The sequence below is a fragment of the Tetranychus urticae genome, chromosome 1 (assembly GCF_039701765.1).
Source record: "Tetranychus urticae isolate SD_2017Ah chromosome 1, NJAU_TeUrti_SD_1.0, whole genome shotgun sequence".
Classification (NCBI taxonomy): domain Eukaryota; kingdom Metazoa; phylum Arthropoda; class Arachnida; order Trombidiformes; family Tetranychidae; genus Tetranychus; species Tetranychus urticae.
Genome location: NC_142958.1, coordinates 31,784,180 through 31,807,063, shown reverse-complemented (window position 1 = coordinate 31,807,063; position 22,884 = coordinate 31,784,180). Strand labels below are relative to the sequence as shown.

At 32.8% G+C, this 22,884-nt stretch overlaps 4 protein-coding genes and 1 pseudogene across 7 annotated transcripts; 3 read left to right on the top strand and 2 right to left on the bottom strand.

The window, feature by feature from the left end:
• Nucleotides 1–1,196: 1,196 nt before the first annotated feature.
• Nucleotides 1,197–2,223, top strand: LOC149094973 (uncharacterized). Its single transcript, XM_089265878.1, has one exon. It carries the CDS (start codon nt 1,315–1,317, stop codon nt 1,744–1,746), a length of 432 nt encoding a protein of 143 aa, XP_089122004.1. The 5' UTR covers nt 1,197–1,314; the 3' UTR covers nt 1,747–2,223.
• A 356-nt stretch (nt 2,224–2,579) lies between these two features.
• Nucleotides 2,580–4,224, bottom strand: LOC107361866 (tRNA (cytidine(32)/guanosine(34)-2'-O)-methyltransferase). The gene is made up of 7 exons (XM_015928803.3): nt 3,997–4,224; nt 3,877–3,946; nt 3,581–3,677; nt 3,378–3,509; nt 3,249–3,302; nt 2,883–3,176; nt 2,580–2,730 (listed from the first exon to the last, which is right to left on the bottom strand). The coding sequence occupies exons 1-7, from the start codon at nt 4,115–4,117 to the stop codon at nt 2,608–2,610; spliced, it is 891 nt and encodes a 296-aa protein (XP_015784289.1). The 5' UTR covers nt 4,118–4,224; the 3' UTR covers nt 2,580–2,607.
• Nucleotides 4,225–4,355: 131 nt separating this feature from the next.
• On the bottom strand, nt 4,356–10,249 carry Synd (protein kinase C and casein kinase substrate in neurons protein Synd). Of its 2 annotated transcripts, XM_015928801.3 has the most exons (9): nt 9,525–10,249; nt 8,871–9,365; nt 8,627–8,764; nt 8,140–8,487; nt 7,624–7,734; nt 6,973–7,133; nt 6,659–6,816; nt 4,606–6,589; nt 4,356–4,539 (listed from the first exon to the last, which is right to left on the bottom strand). In XM_015928801.3, the coding sequence occupies exons 2-8, from the start codon at nt 9,282–9,284 to the stop codon at nt 6,477–6,479; spliced, it is 1,443 nt and encodes a 480-aa protein (XP_015784287.1). In that variant the 5' UTR covers nt 9,285–9,365; nt 9,525–10,249; the 3' UTR covers nt 4,356–4,539; nt 4,606–6,476. The 2 variants fall into 2 exon arrangements, with proteins under 2 accessions (XP_015784287.1, XP_015784288.1); XM_015928802.3 differs by lacking the exon at nt 7,624–7,734 and having other exon boundaries at nt 9,525–10,180.
• A 101-nt stretch (nt 10,250–10,350) lies between these two features.
• Nucleotides 10,351–16,922, top strand: mas (trypsin-like serine protease domain-containing protein masquerade). 2 transcript variants are annotated; one of them, XM_025160702.2, is made up of 9 exons: nt 10,351–10,440; nt 10,558–10,659; nt 11,441–11,742; nt 12,188–12,643; nt 13,129–15,105; nt 15,685–15,889; nt 15,954–16,231; nt 16,312–16,466; nt 16,552–16,922. In XM_025160702.2, the coding sequence occupies exons 3-9, from the start codon at nt 11,631–11,633 to the stop codon at nt 16,717–16,719; spliced, it is 3,351 nt and encodes a 1,116-aa protein (XP_025016470.2). In that variant the 5' UTR covers nt 10,351–10,440; nt 10,558–10,659; nt 11,441–11,630; the 3' UTR covers nt 16,720–16,922. The 2 variants fall into 2 exon arrangements, with proteins under 2 accessions (XP_025016470.2, XP_089121999.1); XM_089265873.1 differs by having other exon boundaries at nt 10,370–10,659.
• Nucleotides 16,923–18,574: 1,652 nt separating this feature from the next.
• Nucleotides 18,575–21,409, top strand: LOC107362122 (G protein-activated inward rectifier potassium channel 3 pseudogene; annotated as a pseudogene). Its single transcript, XR_016197733.1, has 2 exons — nt 18,575–18,861; nt 18,960–21,409. The product of XR_016197733.1 is annotated as a G protein-activated inward rectifier potassium channel 3 pseudogene (transcript).
• Nucleotides 21,410–22,884: the final 1,475 nt, after the last annotated feature.

Here is a 22,884-nt window from a genome sequence, read left to right as displayed (position 1 = left end):
TCAAGTTATAATTTGGCTTGAGAAGCCTTTTGTTTTCCTAAATCATCTAAGGAATGTATGAAACTGAAGTAGAGTACGAAACGAGATAAGTTAACAAGAAGGTGGAAAAAATTTTCGGTCATTTTGCTTGAAAAATTGAGTAGCTTCAGGTTACAGCTTTTTCTTTGCTACATTTTTTCCTTTTCAATTGTAAAACACTTTCCTAAAACTAATCCAATTTCATCTTCATCTGGTTCAATGGATTCATTTTATTTTACTTTAACCTTTTCTCGTAAAAAAAAGTCAATTGTTATTCCAACATCGATGATGCATTTGTTATTTCCAATTATTATGATAATATTCGTATAATATTTGCATTAAGTAAGCTAATTTTCGCTACAATGTTAGACTCACCTTTGAGATAATCTTTTTAAAAAAGTTTTCAATTTGAGCTTTACTGTAGATTCCTTTATTTCCTTGTTTTGCTTATTCGGTAAAAAACCGGTTATCAGACAATTTTGTTCATTTTCTCTACTAGCTAATAGTTGATCTATTATGTTTTTCACATTTCATCCTCCATCCTCCATAATATTAATACCGTTTTGGTATTTTTCTGTCAAAATTTCTCCGCCCTCAAGCTGTCTATGATTTTCAGTTTATCGCAAACGAAAGGTTTTGGTCTGAATGTCGCCGCAAAAATAAACAAATTTTTAGAAGCCAATCCTGAAACTCAGGAAAAGCTGATAAAAAAGAGACTGAAATAGACGGTAAAAAAAGAAAGAAAAAAATATGAAAGAAAAAATGACACTTTACATTGTTATACATCTGAATACGCAATATGTGCATATACTAATTCATATATAAAGTGACTTTATTAAAGTCAAATTTTTGTGTGATATTTGTGGCTAAACTAAAAGGATTTTAAGAAAAATTTTACGCAACCTGAAAGCCATGGTTGAACATGTCAGAAAAACTGTCAAACTTTAATCAGAATTCAGGTTACTAAGAAAGGGCTATAAAAACTTTGAATTTCGAGTTAAGAGTTTGGACTTTGTAGGGGCATAACCAATAGTAGACGAGGTTAAAAAGACTCTGTTATCAAGATTCTGGTTGAGATTGGGTAGTTATGTAATTTTACGTAATTTAGAGACAAGCCCTGTTAAAACCTTTTTTTGAGTGAGCCAAAAATTAAGGGTTAGGTCTTGTTTATATCGTTGTTTACTGTGCTATACAATTTATAAAAATTTAACTTTGTGTTTTATCAATTAATTAATTTTATCTGTCCAATTATCATTATGTTTTGAAGCATATTCCTTACGAATACAAGCTACCGACATGTCCAAAGATTTAGAAATGGATGTTAAAGAGCCACTTGCTGGCAAATCATCTGTACCTTCACCATCAAAGGTGCAATTTGTTTCTTCAAGTCCAGATGGGAAAAATTGCGAAGCTAAGGTCAGTTTTGATGGTTTTGACGGGACCAAAGTTGGTTTAAACAAAGACGAGCTGATGAAATATGCTAATGATCCATTTTGGGTAAAGGTTCGAATGATATCTTTCATCTTATTTTGGGTTGCTTGGTGCGCTACACTTGTTGGATCAACAGTTATCATATTCTATGCTCCTAAATGTCCAGCTCAACCAGATCTTGCATCTACAGTTGCTGGTTCCATCACGACTCTAGTTACCATGATGGACAATTCAACCAATGCTCCTGGTGCAATTATTAATGCGCTCGCTTCAACTCTCACTCCAGTATCTTCGTAATCTTCGTTTTGACTCACAATTATCGAGAGCCAAGTCAGCCCCATTCAATAACCGTTAATGCATTTGCCAGCTTAAATTCATTTTCATTGAATATATTATTAATATTTAATTAAGCTGTTGGTGATTCTAGTTTTGGACATGACTGCCTGATGAATCTCTGATTCTATTGCTGTGCAATAACCATTAACTCTTAAATCGTTTAACAATGTTATTGTTATAAAATAATATCAGGTATTTTCTTTGTGAGTTTTTTGACGTAACCACAGTCTCACAATCGTCAGTCTCGTTAACTGTGTGTGTATCCAATTTTTGTGAGTTTCACCGACTCTTGTTGACCAACTAATATACAAAAGGGCTATCTCAAAGTCCTCGTTGATTCCTTTAGTATGAAATTTTATTATTAATAATTATTAGTTTTGGGTGAATTTTTTATTGTCAAACTTTCTTATTGAATAAATTGATTTAATTTGCTTGAAACTAACGTCTATGATCATTTCTAACATTGTAAGTATTCTCAGTTTAATTTTTTGTTTTACATCAAGTTGTAAAAATGTCATATCATTTCGTAAATTATAATTGATGTCATCAAAGTTGTTTTCAATGACCCAACGAAGTTAACTTCTCCAATAGCACACTCTGATAATCTGGGTTTGATTTCCTCTATAATCTTGCATACGTTATTATAAAATATCTTCGCTGAATTAAATGAAACCCTTTGAATGATTTAAATAATCTAAGGTTTGATTGATGGTCCAACTTGTCCATTTTTTTTTAATTAAAGCTATTATTTCATTTCAGCTTCTCCAATTTCATACGAGATGGTAAACTCTGGATTCATAATTATCAAAAAAATACAGGTTTTTATTCATTCTCTTGTTTAGCTAATTCACATGTTTTTTTAAGTTCACAAGCTTTTTGATAAGGTGGAGCGATTGGTTTCTGAGTTGGTTCCGAATATTTGTAACTAGAAGATCCAGTCGGAGTCTGCAAAAAGAGAAAAAAGAAAAGGTCAATTCAATTCCGTTTAAATTCAAATTTGATGGAAAGAATCAGCTAATGTCTTTCAATATTGTTGCAATCTAAAGACTTGATCAAGATTTAAATTTTATCTTGATTGAATATTTTAGTGTCCTTACATTTAGAGGATAGTTTCTATCAGCATCAAAACCAGATAAATCACCACAAGCAATGAAAGGGACAATAATTTGGTTGACCGGATTATTTATGTTTTCAAAATAGGATTTACTCGTATTGTCCAATAATAGATTATACATAATTGGCTCGTATCCTTCAGGGGGTTGGAAAACTTTGCAAACAACAAACGCTTCGATAGATGAATTACGACTGCTTCTAGGTTTGGTGACAATTACTTGTTGGAAAAAAATTTTCAATTGGGAATAAAGAAGAGAAATATCTCGGCCTCGAAATATCTGAAAAGAAGAATAGAAAAAATATTTCATTTGATGATTAAAATAATAACCATAATTTGGATGACAACAGACCTTGGCAACAAATGTCCCTCCAAGCTTCAAAATATAAGTTGTTATATTCAAGGCCTGTAATTAAAAAGAACCATAATTTGAATTAAGTGAATTGCTATAATAGTTTGTTATGAGAAAATTGAAACTTACAGAAAGCAACAATTGAGCTTGAATATATTCATCAAGATCGTGGAGACCGGTGACATCAGGGGCTCCATCACACACAACTAGATCAGCTTTATCGCCTTCAAAGTGGCTTATTATTTCCTTAGCAGTGGACAACTGGAAAATCAATTTGATTAGATTTTAATTATCATCTTTTAACAAAGATGAGCCAAGGTTTACGACCTTACATTTGTTATATCACCTTGAATTTGTATGGTTCCTGGAATTGGTGCCATTGCTTGGATATCAACACTAACCGTTTTGGCCATTTCCTGGCAGTTCTCTCTGCGTTAAATATGACAAAATTAGATTTCTTTCTCAAAATTCTAGAAATCACATTTCTTTTAAAGTTTCAAAATTAATATGCAACTGAACCACAGCTTGTGAATTGCTTAATTTAATCGAAATTAAGAATATGAAACTTGAATTCATTGTATAGGATGGTTTACATAACAAATTTGTAGTAGGCAAGACATTTATTTACCTCAATTTTTTGGCTAAAACTTGACTCCAGCTTCCAGGGGCAGCGCAAAGATCGACAGCTTTAGAGACTCCTAAAAAACTGTATTAATTAATACATAATAATAAGAAAGCTAATAGTTACCATTGAAAATTTTAAACTTTTCATCAATATGAATCAATTTGTAAGCACTTCGAGCTCGATATCCTTCTTCTTTGGCTAATCTATAGAAGATGTCCCTTTTATCTTTAGTTGACTTTCCCATGATGTTTAAAAACAGATTATAAATTAAATATCAAAACTTATGCTCAACACATGAATTTGTTAGTAAACAATGTTTACTTTGTTTCTCCTGATGATCAGAGTCAAATCAGATTTTGCGTTGTTTACCAGTGTAGCTATGGTTACTCAAGCTGAATAAAATTCAGATGGCGCGCTGTGAACTTTGTATGTACACAATTGTAAACTGAATAGCATTTAAAAACTTTGAAACTAGAGGTACATAAATTAGTATCATCTGATATTTATTTATTGATTAGTTAGGTATTATCTTAACATTTGTATTTTGTTTATCGATGTATTCAAACAATTTCCAAAATTCGGCCATCTTCTGTTCTTTAGTTTTAGTTGGATCGTCAATCTTGATGCTTCTTGTTCCTTTTGCTGTTTCACCAATTTTGAAACATACTGCAAATGCAAAGTAAAATCATTAAGAATATAATCATGAATATAATTAAGTTTTAGGAACCTTACCTAAATAAGCTTTGCTGTCTTCACCAGTTCTATAATTCGCTGCCATTCGTCTACTGAACTCTTTAAAATTTAATTTTGATTGAGCATCAATTGCACCTTCAGTATTCGCGGCCAAGCGTTCAAATTCGGCCGATTTTTCTTTCGTGGCAAGAAATTTCGCTTTAGCTTTGACTTTCTCTTTCTCTATTTTTACAATCTCAGCTTTTGTAGCGGCTGTCAGCTCTTTGTATTTTTCAATTTCATTTTCAATTTTCTGTTCAGGATTTTCTCCATCATTCTCTATCCCGAGATAATCGCAAAGCAATGAGTAACAGTCCTTCGTTATATTGTTGTATTGGTTTTGAAGCTCATTCCTTTTACGAGTTAATTCAGGCAGTGATTGAAGAATTTTGATGGCTTCACACATTTTAAACTAAAAACACAATAATTAAATAATTAAATAAGATGTAAACAAATCCCATTAAAAAGATGTAAAGACAACTTTAACTGACATTTTTAAATTGAAGCGGGAACAACCAAAATAAATTGAAGCAAAAATGAGTGCAGCGTCATCTGTTGCTCGTAAATTGTATTTTATTAAATTTGACGATTTTTGTAATGACAAGTGGTAAGACTTAATTGGATGATCTGATTCTGTTATTCAACAAAAAAAGACTGGAATGACATTCACAAAATAAAAAAGAAGAAAGAAATGTGATATTGCTTTGTTAGCTTACAATATATCATTATAACATCGGTTGTAATAAAATATGTAACAATAAAAAGTGAATAAATTAATCTAAATCAGAATTTAACCAAGAATATTCAAGTGTTGGAGAAAAAAATTGAACAATAAATGATTGTTCATGCATTAAAATTGTTTTCTCAATGATCAACAGTAATATTTTAAGGTAAAATATGACCTTATTTTCAAACAGAAATCTTTAAAAGGATTATTGGTTCGTAAGATAGATTAAGGAGATTAAAATTCAAGTTGATTTAAATTATAAAAAAAATATTAGCAACAAACACAAATTTATGAATAAATTAACTATAAATAATATGATCACTCAAAGCAAACAGAGATATTTTAAGTTGTTTGAAGTTGGAAGATCACGTAAAGATAACATTTGTATCGACAATTTGATAGAAATGCAATCGTTATTAATTTAAATGAGCTTGAAGTTTTTTTTGTGGTCATAGTTCAAGAATATTAACTTTTCTGTTTGTACAAGAAAAATTATTTCACCTTAAAATATTATTGACGGTTGAAAAAACTTGAGATTCATCAAGTTGATTGAAAAGGGTGAATATAAAAACTGCAGAGACTAATAGATCAACAAAGCAAGAATAGTCACTTTCAGTTGTTGAAATACATGAGACTTGAATTTCACAGAAATTAATTTTGCATGTATCATTGAGAATCTGCATTATTTATATTCACCCGAAATGTATTCCATACATTATATTGTATACGCAATTATCTTGCTATTTTACAATGATGCATGTAGATGAATTTATGTTACAATTCAGAAGAAGAAAGTTAATCCAGTGGTTAACAGTTAACTGAGTGATCCAATCAACAGAATAGATGAGATGAAACTGTATTTCATGTGATTTTATCCTGTTCACGATGAGTCCTATGAATATTTGATAATGGTGCAGTCGTAAATAAAAAACTCAATTTCCTTGAATTGAATTTGGTAGTTAATAAATAGATTAAAACTGGTTGGTGAGGTGTTTTATCAACATGGCTTGATCTCAATATAATGACGGTGATAGACAGTATTGATGAATGGGAAACTACCCGCTAGAATCAGGCCATCATGGAATTGATTTGAGTTTATACACAATTATGGAATGATGATGTTTATGATAGGAAGAATGAGCTATCACTTAACGATTGGAGTTACATAGTTTGCTGGATAAAGGCCAACTCGACCATCTTTGCGTCCTTTGCACCAGCCTTGTTCATCTTCATCTTCTAGCTTTTCAAAGATGTCTCCTATGAGATAAATACAATGAGAAAGTTAATAACTATGTTATATGTTAATATTGATGGCTAAGAAATCACCTGTTTTGAAAGATAATTCATCTGACTCAGCTCCTTCGTAATCATAAAGAGCACGGACAGGTATTCCAGGCTCTCCATTATCGACTAAGGCATCGTTAGTATAGTCTTCCCATTCTTCATGTTCATCGTCAAATGGATTGGCATCATCTTTACCATTTCTGAGATGAAAAAATATTCAGAGTTTCATTAGTTAAATTAAGGTAAAAAAGGAGTGCGAATTGGAGCAAATTTCGTTCCAATGAATTAATCAATAAATGGCATATGTTGAAAATGTAAGTCACCCAATTAGATGATCAAATAAAAGATAAACTTACGAGGAATCATGTGAGTCTCGTTTTTCACTTATTGATTTGTTAAGTTTGTTCATTGAATTGGCCAAATTCATAGCATTAGTTAATTTAACTTGTTCTATGGTTATTTCGCCTTTCATATTTCGCTTTTCTCTTTTGGATGACTGTAAGTCCGACGTATATTCCTAAAATTTGAATAGAATAAAAAAGAGGAAAAATTATTCCTGATCATGGATCTAAATTCATAATCGTTTGTGTTTTGTAAATTGATTAATAAGCGAGCTAAAGCCAGAGTGAAAATTGCGTTAATAAGCTATTACCAATCTGATATACCGCCTATGAAGCATGAAGTTTTCCTTAACAAGGAAATTGTTAATCAAGGTTAGCATCAACTTTTTTGAATGTTAATTACGAGCAGAAATAAATCAGAGCACTTGAAAGGAGATGAAAATGTAAATGCTCTATCATGGGTTGAAATGCATGCATAGCAAAGATTGATAACAATAGGTGAAGTTAGCATAGTTAGGTTTTTGAGAATAGTAAACTGTGTGTTATAAAACAATAATAGGAATGTGGATTGACTATGATTAAAATAAATGCATGATGATTAAAAAATAAAGCAAATTGAGCAAAAAAATTGCAAAAAGAAAGGGGTGCAAAGAGATAGTTGTTTACGGGCAATTCCTCATTGAATTTGTGTTGATTGACAAGAGTAATGCCAGATTCGCTGATGGTGCTTTCCTTGCTATTTTTACCAATAATATCACGAAATTCTTCAATATATTCCTGAGATTGATGTATGTGGGAAAAAATGGTAGAGAATGATTAAATAAACGAGAAACAAAGTTAATCCATGCAAAATAAAATGATTCACAATCATATTCATGCTTAAAGTAACAAAGATATTGGAAGAGTAGAATGAAGATTAGTTAGAGATGAAAATTTGAAACAGATGAAATTTGGTTTGGTTTGATTTGATAAATATCGATTTGTTGAGAATAGGTTTACTGTCTCAAAAATTTACTGTAAAGTTGAAAAAGTATCATGTATTCCAATGGCTTCGTTTATAATAAGGATTAGTATTAGTGATTTGTTAAAGATGAAGAATTAAGTTTGTTAAATGTTAAAGGTTGATCATTGATTACAGATACGCATCGTGTTGTAAATAATTTGTCAAGTGAATAGCCTTACCTCAAAAACAGGCCAGTTCATTGCCATGCCAATTCCACTGTTGTTAGACCACCATTTAAGATCTTTGGAAGCATCAGCGTTTTGAATGGTGTGTCTGTACTCTTCGTATATTAAAGATAAATCAGGATTTTTGGTAAAATTAAGGCAGCCATGGATTGCGAAAAGCATTTTTTTGAAAAATTCAAGACGTTTATGCTCGAATTCTTGGCACTTTTCAAACACTACAGTCATATCTTCAATATACTTTGCATTGTATTCATTGATTTCTTTAAGAGCTTGTTCGTATTTTTCCTTTGTCTTTTGAACTTCATCTTTACACTTTATCACTCGATCCTGAAGTTTCTTAACCTGTCAGAACAAAAGAGAGAAATGAAAAGTAACAAGCTTAGATGAAGTTTGAAGCACTTTCGGATGAACCAAAAATTTAGCATAGCAGAACATGATGTAAAGAGTTGAATGTTTTATTTGGACTGGATCCAATGTTTACCTGATCAGGAGACAGAGAAGTATCGCCAGAGGCATTGCGTTCTAAGTTTACAGCTGATCTTTCATTTTTACAGGCTGAGTGGTAATCTATTTTGGCTTTATTGACTTTTTCGAAATGTTTAGCCCATGTTTTTTGAGCCTGTGAAATAATTGAATAATGAGAAAAAAATAAAATTAATGCTTGAAATCAAAGGATTTTAAGGCTTAAATGGCAATGTAACCAGCCAAGATGAAAGATAAATTACTTTTTTAAAGGCATCATCAAAATCTTTCTTTTCCTTTAGTTGCATCATTGATTTATGGTAATTGTCCTTCTGCCATTGTTTAATTTGAGGTACAACATCATCAATTAATTTGTCCTTAATTTGTAAATGAATATTACATCGTCTCTCTGCTTCAGAATTTACAGCTTTCCAGGCTGCCTCCATGGTACCATATTCTGGACCTTTCTCAATTTGTTCATTCCATTTTTTGGCCCATCCTCGTAAAGATTTACCATAATTTTTCTCTATTTCACTTCTTTCACTAATTAATTGTATTAAATCATTACACAGCTTGAAACCATCCTCTGTTCGTTTTGTTGTCCTTTTGTAGTTTCCTGGTTCCCAGAAACTATCACTACTTGGAACCAGCATAGCTTCATCACTATGATGAGACATAGCTATTACAGCAACATGAAATTAGAGATCAAAATCCTTCCAGAATGTAATCGTAAATGTAATATCCAACCTTCCAGATGACTATATGAATAGAAGATAATGAAAATACACAAGAAATAAGCTTTTAGTACAAGTAGGCAACACAGAAATAGAAAACTAAAAGACCAATTATTCAATTGGTCTCCCATATGTGTAGATAGGAGCATAAAGTAAGCAAAACAAATTGTTTCCTTTACTCACCTTGACTATGATAAAAGTGTAATTCCTCAATTGATTCCAATTGTTTTTAATTCAATAAATGAACTAATCTATCTCAGATAGAACAAACATTCAGAGAAAAATAAATAATCTCATGAAGAGTATATTCCGAGAAGAGAGAAGGAAAAGAGTGAAAAACTGACAAGATTCGAAAAATTAAAGGGAACGGAGCACAAGTATAAAACAGCTTCAAGTTGCACTTGTCAGATGACCCAGATCACAATTACAATTTGATTACACTGGACTAAAGAAATATGAAAGAATCACATGAAATTGTTGAACATTATGTTATTTAAAAAGACAACTGTTAAGAGAAAGGAAAAATTAACAAACAAATTATAGCAGAGAGGAAATTTAGCTGTATGTTGTTAAACATTAGTCATTTTGATCAAGAGAGCAAAAAGGATTCAGTTAAAGGAAAGCCCAAAGACGACAATAGACAGTAAAAGAGAAAGAGTAACAACCAGGGAATGAAAAGAGAAACCTTAAAAAAAGAGAAACAAGAGAGGGAGGAGGTGGGTGGTTAGATTATGAAGATGTACATGAGAATCTTGTTCATCATGAAAAAATGATGGTTTCAGCAAACCAGAGTCAGACCTGTTAGCTTGCTTGGACAACACACGGTAACAACTTATCCACAATTTTTTTTAATTAACTTGAAACAGGTTTGAATATTTCTAAAAAGATACTGATGATGGAGAAGAAGAAGACCAAGATGATGATGAAAAGAAGAGGTTAAGAAGAATAAGAAAACAAGGAATGAGTGAGAGAGCGGAAGAGAGAAAGATAAGTAAACGGAAAAACTAACGAGAGTCAACCTTACCTTTACCACTCTATGTACTCCATTTGGTTTGAAAATTTCTTTCACATCATGTTTCTCATATAAACATATCTAACTGTGAGTTTGTTGAACTTGTAAATTAATTTCTCTCTTATCATTAACATCATCCACCACGATAATCGTCATCTCAATCATAAAATTATAATAATAACCAATATTATTCAATTTGTTCAGTTATTATAGTTTTTCGTTTGTCTTGTTCATCTTTTTGTCAACCATAAGGAAATCAACATAAGAAAATAGTTTCGATTCGTTGAGAGAGAAACCCAATTTCTGGTAAGAAATTAAATATATTGTTATTGATCACCACAAAATCCAAGCGACTGTGAAAGTGTTAGATTAATCAATTTGCTATTCAAAAATTCTGGTTATCGATGATATAAACTCCAGTTACCAGAGAGTTAACAGAGTGACAACAAAGTTACCCAAAAGATATTGGTTGAAACTTAACCAGAAAATAAAGCTTCTGGTAACATCTTTCTGGTTGTAATGTTTTACTTCACTTTGTGTTTACTGTCTATGAAATTGTTTTAGTTAATTAGCTTTTCAATGTGTATCAATTGATTGTCATTTATTTTTCACCTGATTAACCAGTATTTACAAAAACAATAACCTAAAGAAGAAACAAAATCTTACCCAAATATTTGCCTCATATTTCCCGCTAAGGTTTACGCATATGTAGAAAAGGGTTTGAGCTCAAACTTGCCACTGGTGAGTTACCAGTAAAGTTTTGGGTTCAGGCGAGTCATGGTTCAGTCAAACGCATTGATTAATCAAAAGTTAATTTCTAAATTAATCACAGCGTAACCTTTTAAATATAAGATTATCTGAAAAGAAAAGCCACAAATCTTTCCATTATTTCTTTCACGCTCTCATCCTTCTCACTCATAAAAGAATCTCTTCTCTCTTGCAAGCGAGTTCAAGTTTACTTTTTTTACCGCTAAATCTTTATAGTTGAAAGTTGAACAGGTAAATGGTGAGAAAGAGAGAGAAAGAGAAACTTAGTAAACCCGTTCAAAGAAGCAATAGTCAACTGTAATCCTTTTTTTCTTCCCAGAATCAACAGTGAAAGTGACGATGACCAGAGTTGAAAAGAAAAAGAAGTTAATAAACTCATCTTGACAGCCAAGGAATCCAAAACAAAGATTGGTCATGATTTATTTGGAACCAACAAAGTGAAATCAATTTTTTTGCAATCTTGATAGTGATTTTGATCAAGTTATTTCAATTTACTGCCTCAAAACAAGATGGACTTTACAATTATTTTAGATGTTTTGTGTTACATCTTTCTTTTTTCGCCCACTCTCATCTCTACGGCAAATAAACCATCATCTGGTGATGATGCTAGTTTTTTATCAGGTAATTATTCCGTTTACTGTCTTAATTCACTGTCCATCTCCATTGAACTAAATATACATTTAATGAATCTCCATTTTAGTGTTGTTTTTTATTCTAGTTTTTCCTCTTTGTTACCTATCAATAGAAATAGCTTTTCTTTTGTTATACTTTTAGCTTTTAGCCATCACAATTCCTTATATTGACTTTTTACCTAACCTTTGATTTCAATTTCATTGTCAATGTTTGAAAAGATACAATATTATCATCCAGAAATAGCTACGAACTGGTTTTAACTTGTGTCCTTTATCATCTGTGCAATCTTTTCCGGTATTCATTTCTGCAAGATCGAATCAAGTTTCCTACCCTATCTTGCTTTGGTTTTGATAATCTCTTCTTTTCAAGCATTGAATGACTCTATCTTATTGAATTAGATTTTTAATCATAATTTATTTCATCTTTTTGATAGATATTTGGAGCTCTTTAACATTATCTGCCAAGCATCCAAACTGCCCAGGGGAATGTGTTCACATTTTTAAAGCACGATATGCATGTGATCACGTATTAGAAGAAGTTAACTGTGGCGAACAAACTTTACGTTGTTGTGCTGTGAATATTTCAAGTAATGGAATTAAAATGTCTCCACTCTTTGGCACCAATGGTATTCCCGAATCCATGGCCAAGCCAATGAAAAGGTCACTTATTCAAGGACCATCTAAATCATCTCAATCATCTTTTAAAGCACAAAATAATTCATCATTTACATCACTATTCAACTCATCTTCATCATATCCCAGTGATCGATCCCTACTTACATCTAGTACACCCGCTTATGAGACTGAGTCACATTCAAACCTTTTAAGCCGTTCAGTTAGACAAGCTTCATCCCCAGCACCATCAACTGGTGACACTAGTATTTTTTCAGGTAATTAGTTATTTACGCTATTCTTTCCTCACTTGTCATCCTCTCATCTGATCCAAGAGTGTCCATTATACTTTAGTTCCTATCCATTGTTACCTGAAATTGAATAGAAAGCCATTTATATTGTAATGATTTATCTCTGTCATCTATCAATAATACAACTGTATTCCTACCTTTAACACAATAGTCATAACATCTTTGATTCCACTTATTTGATTCATACTTGACCTTAACCTTTAATCCCAATTTCATTGTCAATTTGCTCATAAAAATATATATAAAATTATCATCCAAAAATATCTACGAACTGGTTTTAACTGCTGCACTTTATTATCTGTTTCAATCTTTTCCGGTCTTTGCTGCAAGATCGAATCAAGTTTTAAGTCTTCTTAAACAGTAATTTATCCGCTCTCATTCCCCTTGCCAATTAATTGACCCAACTATTTGACATTTTAATTCAATTGTTTGCCATCTAATTTCTTATACAGATCTTTGGAGTGCTTTAACACAGACTGGTAAAAATCCAACATGTCCAGGGGAATGTGTTCACGCAATAACATCAATTTTATGTGATCATGTCTTGGAGGAAGTTAGTTGTGGTGAACCTTTTCTAAGATGTTGTGTTCCGAATGATTCAAGCTATGGAACAGCCGTTGAGACTTCACCACCTTTTGACATTAACGGCAACAATTTAACATCATCTACTCAATCACCTTCATCTACATCTTCCTATCCAACATCCTCACAATCACCAACTCCACAATCAGTAACAATTCAAGCATACAACTCTTCACCCCCATCATTATTTTACTCATCCTCATCCTCGCCTTATCCTAGTGATCGACCTTGGTTTACCTCTAGTTTACCTGTTTCTGTGACTGAATCATATCCTCTTTTCAGCCTTCCAACCAGGCAAACTTCATTCCCATTATCAACCACAACTCCGTCCACAACAACAACCGAGCGAATCAATTCTAGATGTCCTGGTGTTTGTGTTCAAGCTCGATTTGTTCGCTATTGTAGTAATATTTCCCTGAGCGGGATCTGTGATAATCATTTGGAAGCATGCTGCCTTCAATCGGAAAAGGATTCAAACAATTTGACGACGGCATTTATTCCTAATCGTAACTCATCATTATCTCAATATCCAATCTCTTCTACAATTGTCAAGTCACCTCCATTGCCATCATCAATATCTCCTCTTCATACATCTGTGTCAACAGTACCAACTTCATCTACACCGTCAACAGTCTCTACTTCAGCAGCGGCTCTTTTTGATGGATCAACATCTAACTCTAATTTATCAAACTTATCTACAACTGAGTCTATAACAACAACGCAGGGTTCGACGACATCGACCGAAAGCAGCTTAGGATCAGCTGCAGTCAATGTCTCAGAATCCGTAAAAAATCAAGATTCACCAACTTCAGACGAGAATACATGTGATGGAACCTGTGTTAGTCCCTTATTTAGTTTACTTTGCGATGAATCAGATTCTAGTAAAGTATGCGCCAATGGGGGTACCTGTTGTATCAACCGAGAAGTGGCAACAACCCCATCTCCAATCCCTGAATGTTCAGGAACATGTATTCCAACTTTTCTGAGTGGAGTTTGTACGCGTCCATCTGAATTAGTGTTGAAAACATCTAATTGTATGTCAGGAACCATTTGTTGCCATTTCCAAGACGATCGTCCCATCAATGAACGTCCACCTCCCTTATTCAATGGCCTTTCTCCAGGTCCTCTACGTATTCCTGCACACCCACCCATGAACAATTACCCTCACGGTCCACCTCCACCAGGTCTCTCAGGACCACCTAACATTCAGTTATTCCAAAGGCCAAACATCCCACTGAACCAAGGTCTTAGACCACCAGTAGGCTATCCTCCACCTCAATCACGTCCACCACCAATCAACTTTGCCCTCTTCATACCGAATCGTAAACCCCAAATTCCATCACCAGCTCCATCACTTTCCCCTCCCCAACCAATGCCACCCCCGAAACAACCTATGCCAGGTCCTATTCCTTCCTCTGCACCGTCTAACCCTGAAGATGTGGATACTTCTGGATTTCCTAGTTCATCATCTGTTCAACCTGAACCTCCTGTTTCAGAAACAAGTCCTGCTGAAATGGAAGTTATTCCGTTACCGGAAAGTTCACCATCACAGTCATCTAATCCTAGTTCAGGTTTTCCTGGAGGTGTTCCATTCTGTCCTGGTCCTTGTATTGCACCCATTTTTCGCTTCACATGTTTCGGTGGGAATGCCATTTATCCTAAATTCTTTTGCGCTAAACAGGGGCAAATTTGTTGTGCGGCTTTAAATGATATTCAAACTTACGAGGCAAACATCAAGGCTAATAACGGTGTTTGGAAACCATCGATTCCTTCAAAGACAAATTCATCATCTCTTGATGAAGCAAGCTCATCTACAAGTCCAACAGTAATTTTACCTCCAATAAAACGTAAGTTAATAGGCATCGCTATATGCGAAAGTAATATCACTTTAAATTAATGACCCAATTAGGATTCATCATATTTTTAAGCCTGACATTGACATTTAATGCAACTAAATTGAAAGCTATTTTTGTTTTGATCCGGATCTTAATTTTTCATTAGATCATCTCGAGCGAGTAAATCTTTTCACCTTTTCATCAACGTTTCTCTTTCATTTCATTTTTACGGACAAACAAATTCGCCATCAAAAGCATTAAATCCTGTTAAAAGGCAACATTTAACACATTCGTTATCATTTGACAAAAATTAGTAATCATTGATAACACATAAAATTGAATAGAAAACGTTTCAACAATTGTATTCTGGATGAAGAAGCTATTCAAGATTTTCATTGTTTAAACCAACTTGAACTTTTCATGGATCAATCCGTTCGAAAGTGTTTAAATGTTTACTTTGACATTCATAAACCGAGAAAGTTTATAAAAAAACGTTTCAATTTGTTCAATGTTCACTTTTGATTTGCACTAAATGTCCTTTTAATATTTTCTAATTTTTGATACAATTTTAAATTTTCCATCTCAAATTAGTTCCACCAAGACAAGCTACACCATACTCTTGTGGCGTTAAAGGTACTCAGCGTCGAGAGTCACCACGCATTGTCGGTGGGAGTGACGCTTTGCCTGGTGAATGGTGTTGGCATGTTGCTCTAATTAATGCCGATAATCAGTATATCTGTGGCGGAGCTTTGATTGGATCCCAATGGATATTAACTGCAGCTCATTGCATTACCAAGTAAGTTTTCTTTTTTCCCATAACTCGATATTCCTAATCAACTGTCTCATTTTTATTTCCCTAGTTTGGTTCGTAATGGTGAATCGATCTATGTTAGAGTTGGTGATTATGATCTATCGGCACAAATCAAAAGTAAATCAGCTCAAACACAACGAGTTAGCACTACTTATATCCACCATAACCATAATGGAGTAACTTTGGATAATGATATTGCGCTTCTTAAAATTGAAACACCAGTTCAGATAAATGATTCAATATGTTTGGTGTGTTTGCCTGCCAGAGGATCAAATCGTAAGCCAGGTCAACGATGTACTGTTACTGGTTACGGTTATCGAGAAGAAGGTTTGTTTTTCTCAGTAATGTTTGAATTTAATTTAAACTATTGTTGTTTCATTTCACTAATTCGAGTTTTCTATTTTTAGCTGGACCAATTGCTCTTAAAATAAGAGAGGCCGAAGTACCAGTTGTGGATGATCAAGAATGTGCAACCAAGATTCAAGCTGTTACAGAGAAGACATTTATCCTTCCAACAAGTAGCTTCTGTGCTGGTGGTGAACAAGGGAATGATGCCTGCCAGGTAAGTTTTAATTGCTGATTGATGTCTGATAGTTTTGATTAATTCAAGAAATTACCAATGATTGTTATTAATCTTGAATGTTTAGGGCGACGGAGGTGGACCTTTGGTTTGTGAAGTTGATGGTTTCTACGAGCTTACCGGTTTAGTTTCATGGGGATTCGGTTGTGGTAGATCCAATGTTCCAGGGGTTTATGTTAAAGTTTCAAATTTTATTGGTTGGATCAATCAAATAATTAGTGTTAATAATCAATAAGGATTATCCTTACTTATTTATCAAATAATTATATAAATATTTTTCCTAGTTTTATATTATAATTTACTCAACTTTTGATAAGCAAAGTGAATAAATGAAAGCTTAACTATCAAACAATAAAAAATTGCTAATTCGTTACATTCATCAACATGATCAGATTTAAATTAAATGTAAATGCATAGTTCAATGTTTCTGCCATTTTATTAGATCAACAAATGAGTCTTTTGTATTTAACTTTCAAGATCATAGGCGTTTAAATGAACAGTTTGAGTCCATAATTTAGTGCTCAGCTTAACAGTTATTTATTATAAACAATAGATACAATTGGATATAATTATAATCGTAGTAATAATAATGTTGTTTGAATAATGAACATTTGTAAAATAAAAAAATGGATATGAAATTATCATGTGAGTTTTGAAGAGAAGCTTCACAAATTAATAAAAAGTTCAATAAACTTAGGTTTGCTTACAAACTTCATTCATGAGAAATGAAGAGTCAACTGGTCTTTTCATCCATCTTTCATCATCATCATCATCATCATCATCATACTCATCATCATCGCCATCATCATGTTTCACTTGTAGAACCTGTTTTTAAGGTAAAAATTAAAAAACTTTCACCATGTTTATTGAAGTTAAATGGCTATTCAAGAATGGTCATCAACGTTTACCCGGTATCAGTAGCAATTTATAACTCTTTTGTATTGTCTCATGTTTACATCATTCAAATGTGTTATTCAATTTATTAATGATCCATTACATTATCATACATTCACTATCACATGAATAATGACAATTAGCACTGACTCTAAGTCTTTATTATTTTTATTTAGATTAATGAATCTGGGCTAAGGTTATGGTCAAAAACTGTTCCGAGTTAAGTAATGAAACCAACAGTAATCGTCCAATTGGTCTAGCAAGTTTTATTGCGGTATAAGATCTGGAAATAAAATTCGGTAAAAGTCTCATCTCACACAGTCGACCCCTGAATCGGACTCTTCTTGCATACAATATGTATATTTGACTGACAGAATTAAATACTCTGACTTCTCATCACCATAATTAACTTCATCGTTAAATGTTACATTGTTATCTTTTCGCAATTTTTGTTTCACTATTTCTGCCATTCTAATTATTATTACATGCAATGTTTACTTAATCATTCCTCACTTTTCCCTGAGTCGCAATGAGAATCCTAAATCTCTTCATTAACAAGGATTGAATAGGTTGATTATAAATTCTGAACAAATTATCCAATGCATTATAAAAACCGAATCAGCGTTTATCATGAATGCAAGGGTTCTTCTCGATTTATTATCAATTTATTAGCATCGACTGTTCATTTTTCAATAAACATTTAGAGTGCAAAATTGGTGAAATTTTTGAATAAAATCTTAACCTAATTTCGGTGCGATCATGTTTTGTCATTCCAAGTGTGGTTGATGTGATTTGTTTACCAAAAACATTTCATTGAATTGTAATTAAAGGAGGTTAGAAGTGAATCTCTTAAATTTTAATTGATGATCAACATTTACCTTTTAATAAGCAGATAAATATTTTTTCATAAAACTGTCTCAGTCAATTTAAATTGGATGTTCAATTGGATTGATAATTTTTCTGTTAACCAGAACTAAAATAAATTACATCATCTTGATCATCCTTTTTTCATCACCATCAGTTCACAATTTGATAAATACTTAGAATCTGGTTTCTTCCTTTTACCCATTTTTTTATATTTTTCATCTTTGTATTTTGTCTCTCTTTCGCCTATTTCATCTCTTTCATCTTCCTTGTCTCATTCAATTGTTAATCAACAAGTTAACTCATTTCATTGTAATTTACCAACAATCAACTTGTTTGCTCCTATTTAGTTAACAATTGATCATAACGATAACAATTTTTCTTAACAAAACATTGATTCAACATCCGTTACAAAGCAACGTCTTTTTTGCATCCAAATTTGAAAAAATATTTTACCAACTTGTTCGTCACCAGTTCAAAACCTTATCTGATTACCTTTGAGTCAAAGTTTTGTCTATGCGTTTAATATTTTGTTAAACATACTAATGACCAGCTTACATCATCAAGATAACCAAAAAACCCAAACCTAAACCCAGCTAAATAAAAAACCAACCCAAAGGTACAAACCATTTTTTGTATCAAGTCAATTTTTTCGACTCTTTTACCCAAAAATCCTTGATGCTATCAATTAACCAATTCCTTATTTTTGTCTAGCAGCTGTAATATCATTTTTTTGATAATTGTGTGAAGAGTAAACGCAACAAAAAGTTAAAATGAGTGATTCAAAGGCAACAAAAGACTTTGTCAAAAATTCATCTGACGCTTCGCTCATTAGATCAGAAGTTGACTATGAAATTGATGAAAGTATAATCGATGCTAAATCACCTTTGTCCTCAACACCATCAATACTAGCAACTACAACTATAACCTCTCAACCACCCAATGGTTATCCAAAAGGTTTTATCCCTCTATCAACACCACCAACCGCAACATTGCTCGAGACTTTATTGCCAACAACTCCACCATCATTAACACCATCATTATCCTTATCAAGTCACCAACCACAGTCACCATTACAATCGCAATCGACTTCTTCCTTCCTTGTTTCCAATTCAAGTGACCACCATCCATATTATCATCATTTAAATCACACTCAATATTCACCTAACCCTCAAGAATTATCTCATCACCATTCTAACAAATTTTTCCGGAAGCTTTTCAGTTCTTCAACACCGAAACGTCACCGTCAACGAATTGTCCTGAAAAATGGTGGAATCAATCTGTGCAAGGAACACATTGAGAAGCGATCTCAACGTTATCTTCAAGATACATTTACCACAATGGTTGATCTTCGCTGGCGTTACAATCTACTTGTATTTACCCTTGGATTTGTCCTTTCGTGGCTTCTTTTTGCCTCTATTTGGTACATTGTTGCCTATTTTCATGATGACCTAGGTGACGATGTGCCTCATGAACGCTGTGTTATTGGAGTAAACTCATTTATAACAGCTTTCCTCTTCTCCTTTGAATCCCAACACACTATTGGTTTTGGAAACAGGTATCCTCATGAAAATTGCGTTGAAGGAATATTTTTCATGTGCTTTCAATCTATTTTTGGTGTAATGATTGAATGTTTTGTAGTTGGCTTTGTATTTGCCAAGCTTTCCCGACCAAAGAAAAGATCACAAACATTGATCTTTAGTCGCCATGCAGTTGTCAACGTTCGCGATGGCTCTCTGTGCCTTGTATTTCGTGTTGGTGATGTTCGTGCCCGATCCTACATTATTGGTGCCTCTGTTTCGGCCTTGTTAATATCTAAAAAGATATCTCCAGAGGGCGAAATCTTACCCTACTATCATGAATCATTGAAAGTTTCATTTGATTCTTGTGGGACTTCAGTTTTTCTTGTTTGGCCAGCAACCATATATCATGTTATTGATGAGACTTCACCTTTTTACTCAATGGGACCCGAAGCACTGGCTAACGGACACTTCGAGATTGTGGCCATGTTAAGAGGGACTGTTGAATCAACTGGACAAACAATAGAGGCACGAACTTCATACCTACCAGAAGAGATCGATTGGGGTCGAAGATTTGAAAGGTTGATTGACTTTCGAATGCAATCGGGTATATATCGAGTTGATTATAGTAAATTTGATTCAACTTATGAAATATCTACACCTAGGCTGTCAGCTGAAGAATTAAGTCAACAAAATCGACATCAGCAACAGCAACAGCGACGACAAGAGCAACCATATTGTACTCAAGCAAATCAAGTGCTGAATCAACATCAACGTTTAAGACGACCAGTTTCTTGGAATCCTATTGAAGATCATAATAAGAATAAATTTGCTGATTCTAATGATAGTTGAGTGAGCATAAAGGATAGAAACAATTATTCCGTTTCTTATTGATTTTGGTTTTGCAGATTAACACTGAACAGCAGTGTTCATCGATTGGGTGTCGACGTTCAATATGAGAAAGGAAGAAACACAGAGACAGTAAATATTAGTTCATTGTTGAGTGTGAGGATAAACGAACAGCAATTAAATTATAACAGAAAATTGTCTCATTGTTGTCGCCATCTTAAGGCCACTAATCATCATTAAACATTTCATAGTGACAATGTCTTTAATCAACCTTTATAACAAGAAAATGGTAAAATTGATTGCCAATGATGATTCTCATTATTAACATGACAGGAAAACTGTAAATTATATCAAATGATTGGGAGGGTGAATAGTTTAAGTGATGATGAAAAGAAGATGCTGATTAAGAAATGATAAGGAAGAGAATTGATTATGAAGATGATTATGATGATGATCAAAGACGATCCCAGATGATCTAAGATGACGAGGGTAAGAAAACAAAAAATGACCTGAAATTCAGTGGCCTTGAAAGGGATTGTTTTCTCTGTCATTTTTCAACTCACAGTCAACAAAGGTTTTAACCATTTAAACCAGATTCAATCCATTAATGTCTAATCATAATAATCAATGATATTTCCGTTTCCTTAAACCAATTAAACTCTAATGCGTCTTATTTTCTTCTTCTTATATGATTAACTATTAAATGTGCAATGAACATATGTATTAAATAGTTCAATAAGTTTGTTGTCCTCTTACAATTCACCATTTATATAATAAAATTGTGTCTCAAATTATGTACACGATTTGCAGTTACTGCTTTCGGTCATCTAGAAGAATCTTTGTTTTCAGTAATATCAGAATCCATTCCTGACTGTTCAATTCCTTGTAAATAATTGATTTATCTCCTTTATCGAGTTTACTTCCGATATGATCGCCTTTTCAGGAAGCGAAGGATGTAAGGAGACAACATGTCAAGGATATAAGATTCAAGTGTCCAGAACAGCTTTTGGTTGATCCATTATCCAAGGCATTCGGAAACTGTCACAATATAGCGAGTGTTTTTGATGGACAGAATATTTGAATGGCCATCTTAGATCATGAGTTTTGCCTTTTAAAATAACAGGCAAATGCTGAGCATTAGTGGGCCACATCGGTGATAATGTTGTCAATACAAATCGATTTGCTTTTGAATACAAAACACAAAATTTTCAGCAAGTCCAAGACTATTAGTACTTAAAAGCAAATAGCCTGAGGTAAGACAATAAATAATTTTCAAACTAAAATTGACTTATTAACTCGGTCCAATCACATGAATATCCTAGCATTTCTTGGAATAGCCTTTTATTCAGTCTTAAGACTTTCAGTCTAGAAGTTCCAGTTCCTTTTGGCGTCGGCTTAGCAGCAAAGTCAAAACAAGTGATCAATTGGATTAACTGGCGGTATCTCAAGCCTGATAATAAAGACAAAGTGAAAGTTAAAAATTAAAGCTAAACGTATTTTTTGAATTAAGTAAAAATTTACACAAAAAATACAAAAGCGTTAATTGTGAAAATGGATGAGAGATGGCAAAACAAGAATATAATTTAAACTTAAAAAGACTTCGATATATCGAAAATTGAATCGATATATTAAACTGATTCAATGTTATATTCCCGGTAATATCACCTAATTCATCAGAATGTTGAATTGAAATTTGCTGTTTTACATTTCTATTAACCAAATATACATGAAGTTCCTATGAAAAAATGATTCGCTCCAGAACAGCCACTGATAATAGAATGAGTGTCAGTTCAATTTCATGGGGACTCGGTTGTGATAATCCAATGTTAATGTTAAAGTTTCAAATTTTATCAAATAACTGGTGTTAATAATCAATAAGGATCATCCTTACTTATTTATCAAATAGTTATATAAATATTTTTCCTAGTTTTATATTATAATTTACTCAACTTTTGATGATCAAAGTGAATAAATGAAAGCTTAACTGTCAAACAATAAAAAAATTGCTAATTCATTACATTCATCAACATGATCAGATTTAAATTAAATGTAAATGCATAGTTCAATGTTTCTGCCATTTTATTGGATCAACAAATGAGTCTTTTGTATTTAACTTTCAAGATCATAGGCGTTTAAATGAACAGTTTGAGTCCATAATTTAGTGCTCAGCTTAACAGTTATTTATTATAAACAATAGATACAATTGGATATAATTATAATCGTAGTAATAATAATGTTGTTTGAATAATGAACATTTGTAAAACAAAAAATGG

Excerpts from the sequence above, each read along its gene's own strand:
- LOC149094973 (XM_089265878.1), top strand. The coding sequence starts at position 1,315 with ATGTCCAAAGATTTAGAAATGGATGTTAAAGAGCCACTTGCTGGCAAA.
- LOC107361866 (XM_015928803.3), bottom strand. The coding sequence starts at position 4,117 with ATGGGAAAGTCAACTAAAGATAAAAGGGACATCTTCTATAGATTAGCC. Across the intron at positions 3,947-3,996 it reads AAAGTTTAAAATTTTCAATG|GAGTCTCTAAAGCTGTCGAT; the intron begins GTAACTATTAGC and ends ACAGTTTTTTAG. Across the intron at positions 3,510-3,580 it reads TTCAAGGTGATATAACAAAT|TTGTCCACTGCTAAGGAAAT; the intron begins GTAAGGTCGTAA and ends TTGATTTTCCAG.
- Synd (XM_015928801.3), bottom strand. The coding sequence starts at position 9,284 with ATGTCTCATCATAGTGATGAAGCTATGCTGGTTCCAAGTAGTGATAGT. Across the intron at positions 8,765-8,870 it reads TTGATGATGCCTTTAAAAAA|GCTCAAAAAACATGGGCTAA; the intron begins GTAATTTATCTT and ends ATTATTTCACAG. Across the intron at positions 8,488-8,626 it reads CTTCTCTGTCTCCTGATCAG|GTTAAGAAACTTCAGGATCG; the intron begins GTAAACATTGGA and ends TTGTTCTGACAG.
- mas (XM_025160702.2), top strand. The coding sequence starts at position 11,631 with ATGGACTTTACAATTATTTTAGATGTTTTGTGTTACATCTTTCTTTTT. Across the intron at positions 12,644-13,128 it reads TGACACTAGTATTTTTTCAG|ATCTTTGGAGTGCTTTAACA; the intron begins GTAATTAGTTAT and ends TTTCTTATACAG. Across the intron at positions 16,467-16,551 it reads AAGGGAATGATGCCTGCCAG|GGCGACGGAGGTGGACCTTT; the intron begins GTAAGTTTTAAT and ends TTGAATGTTTAG.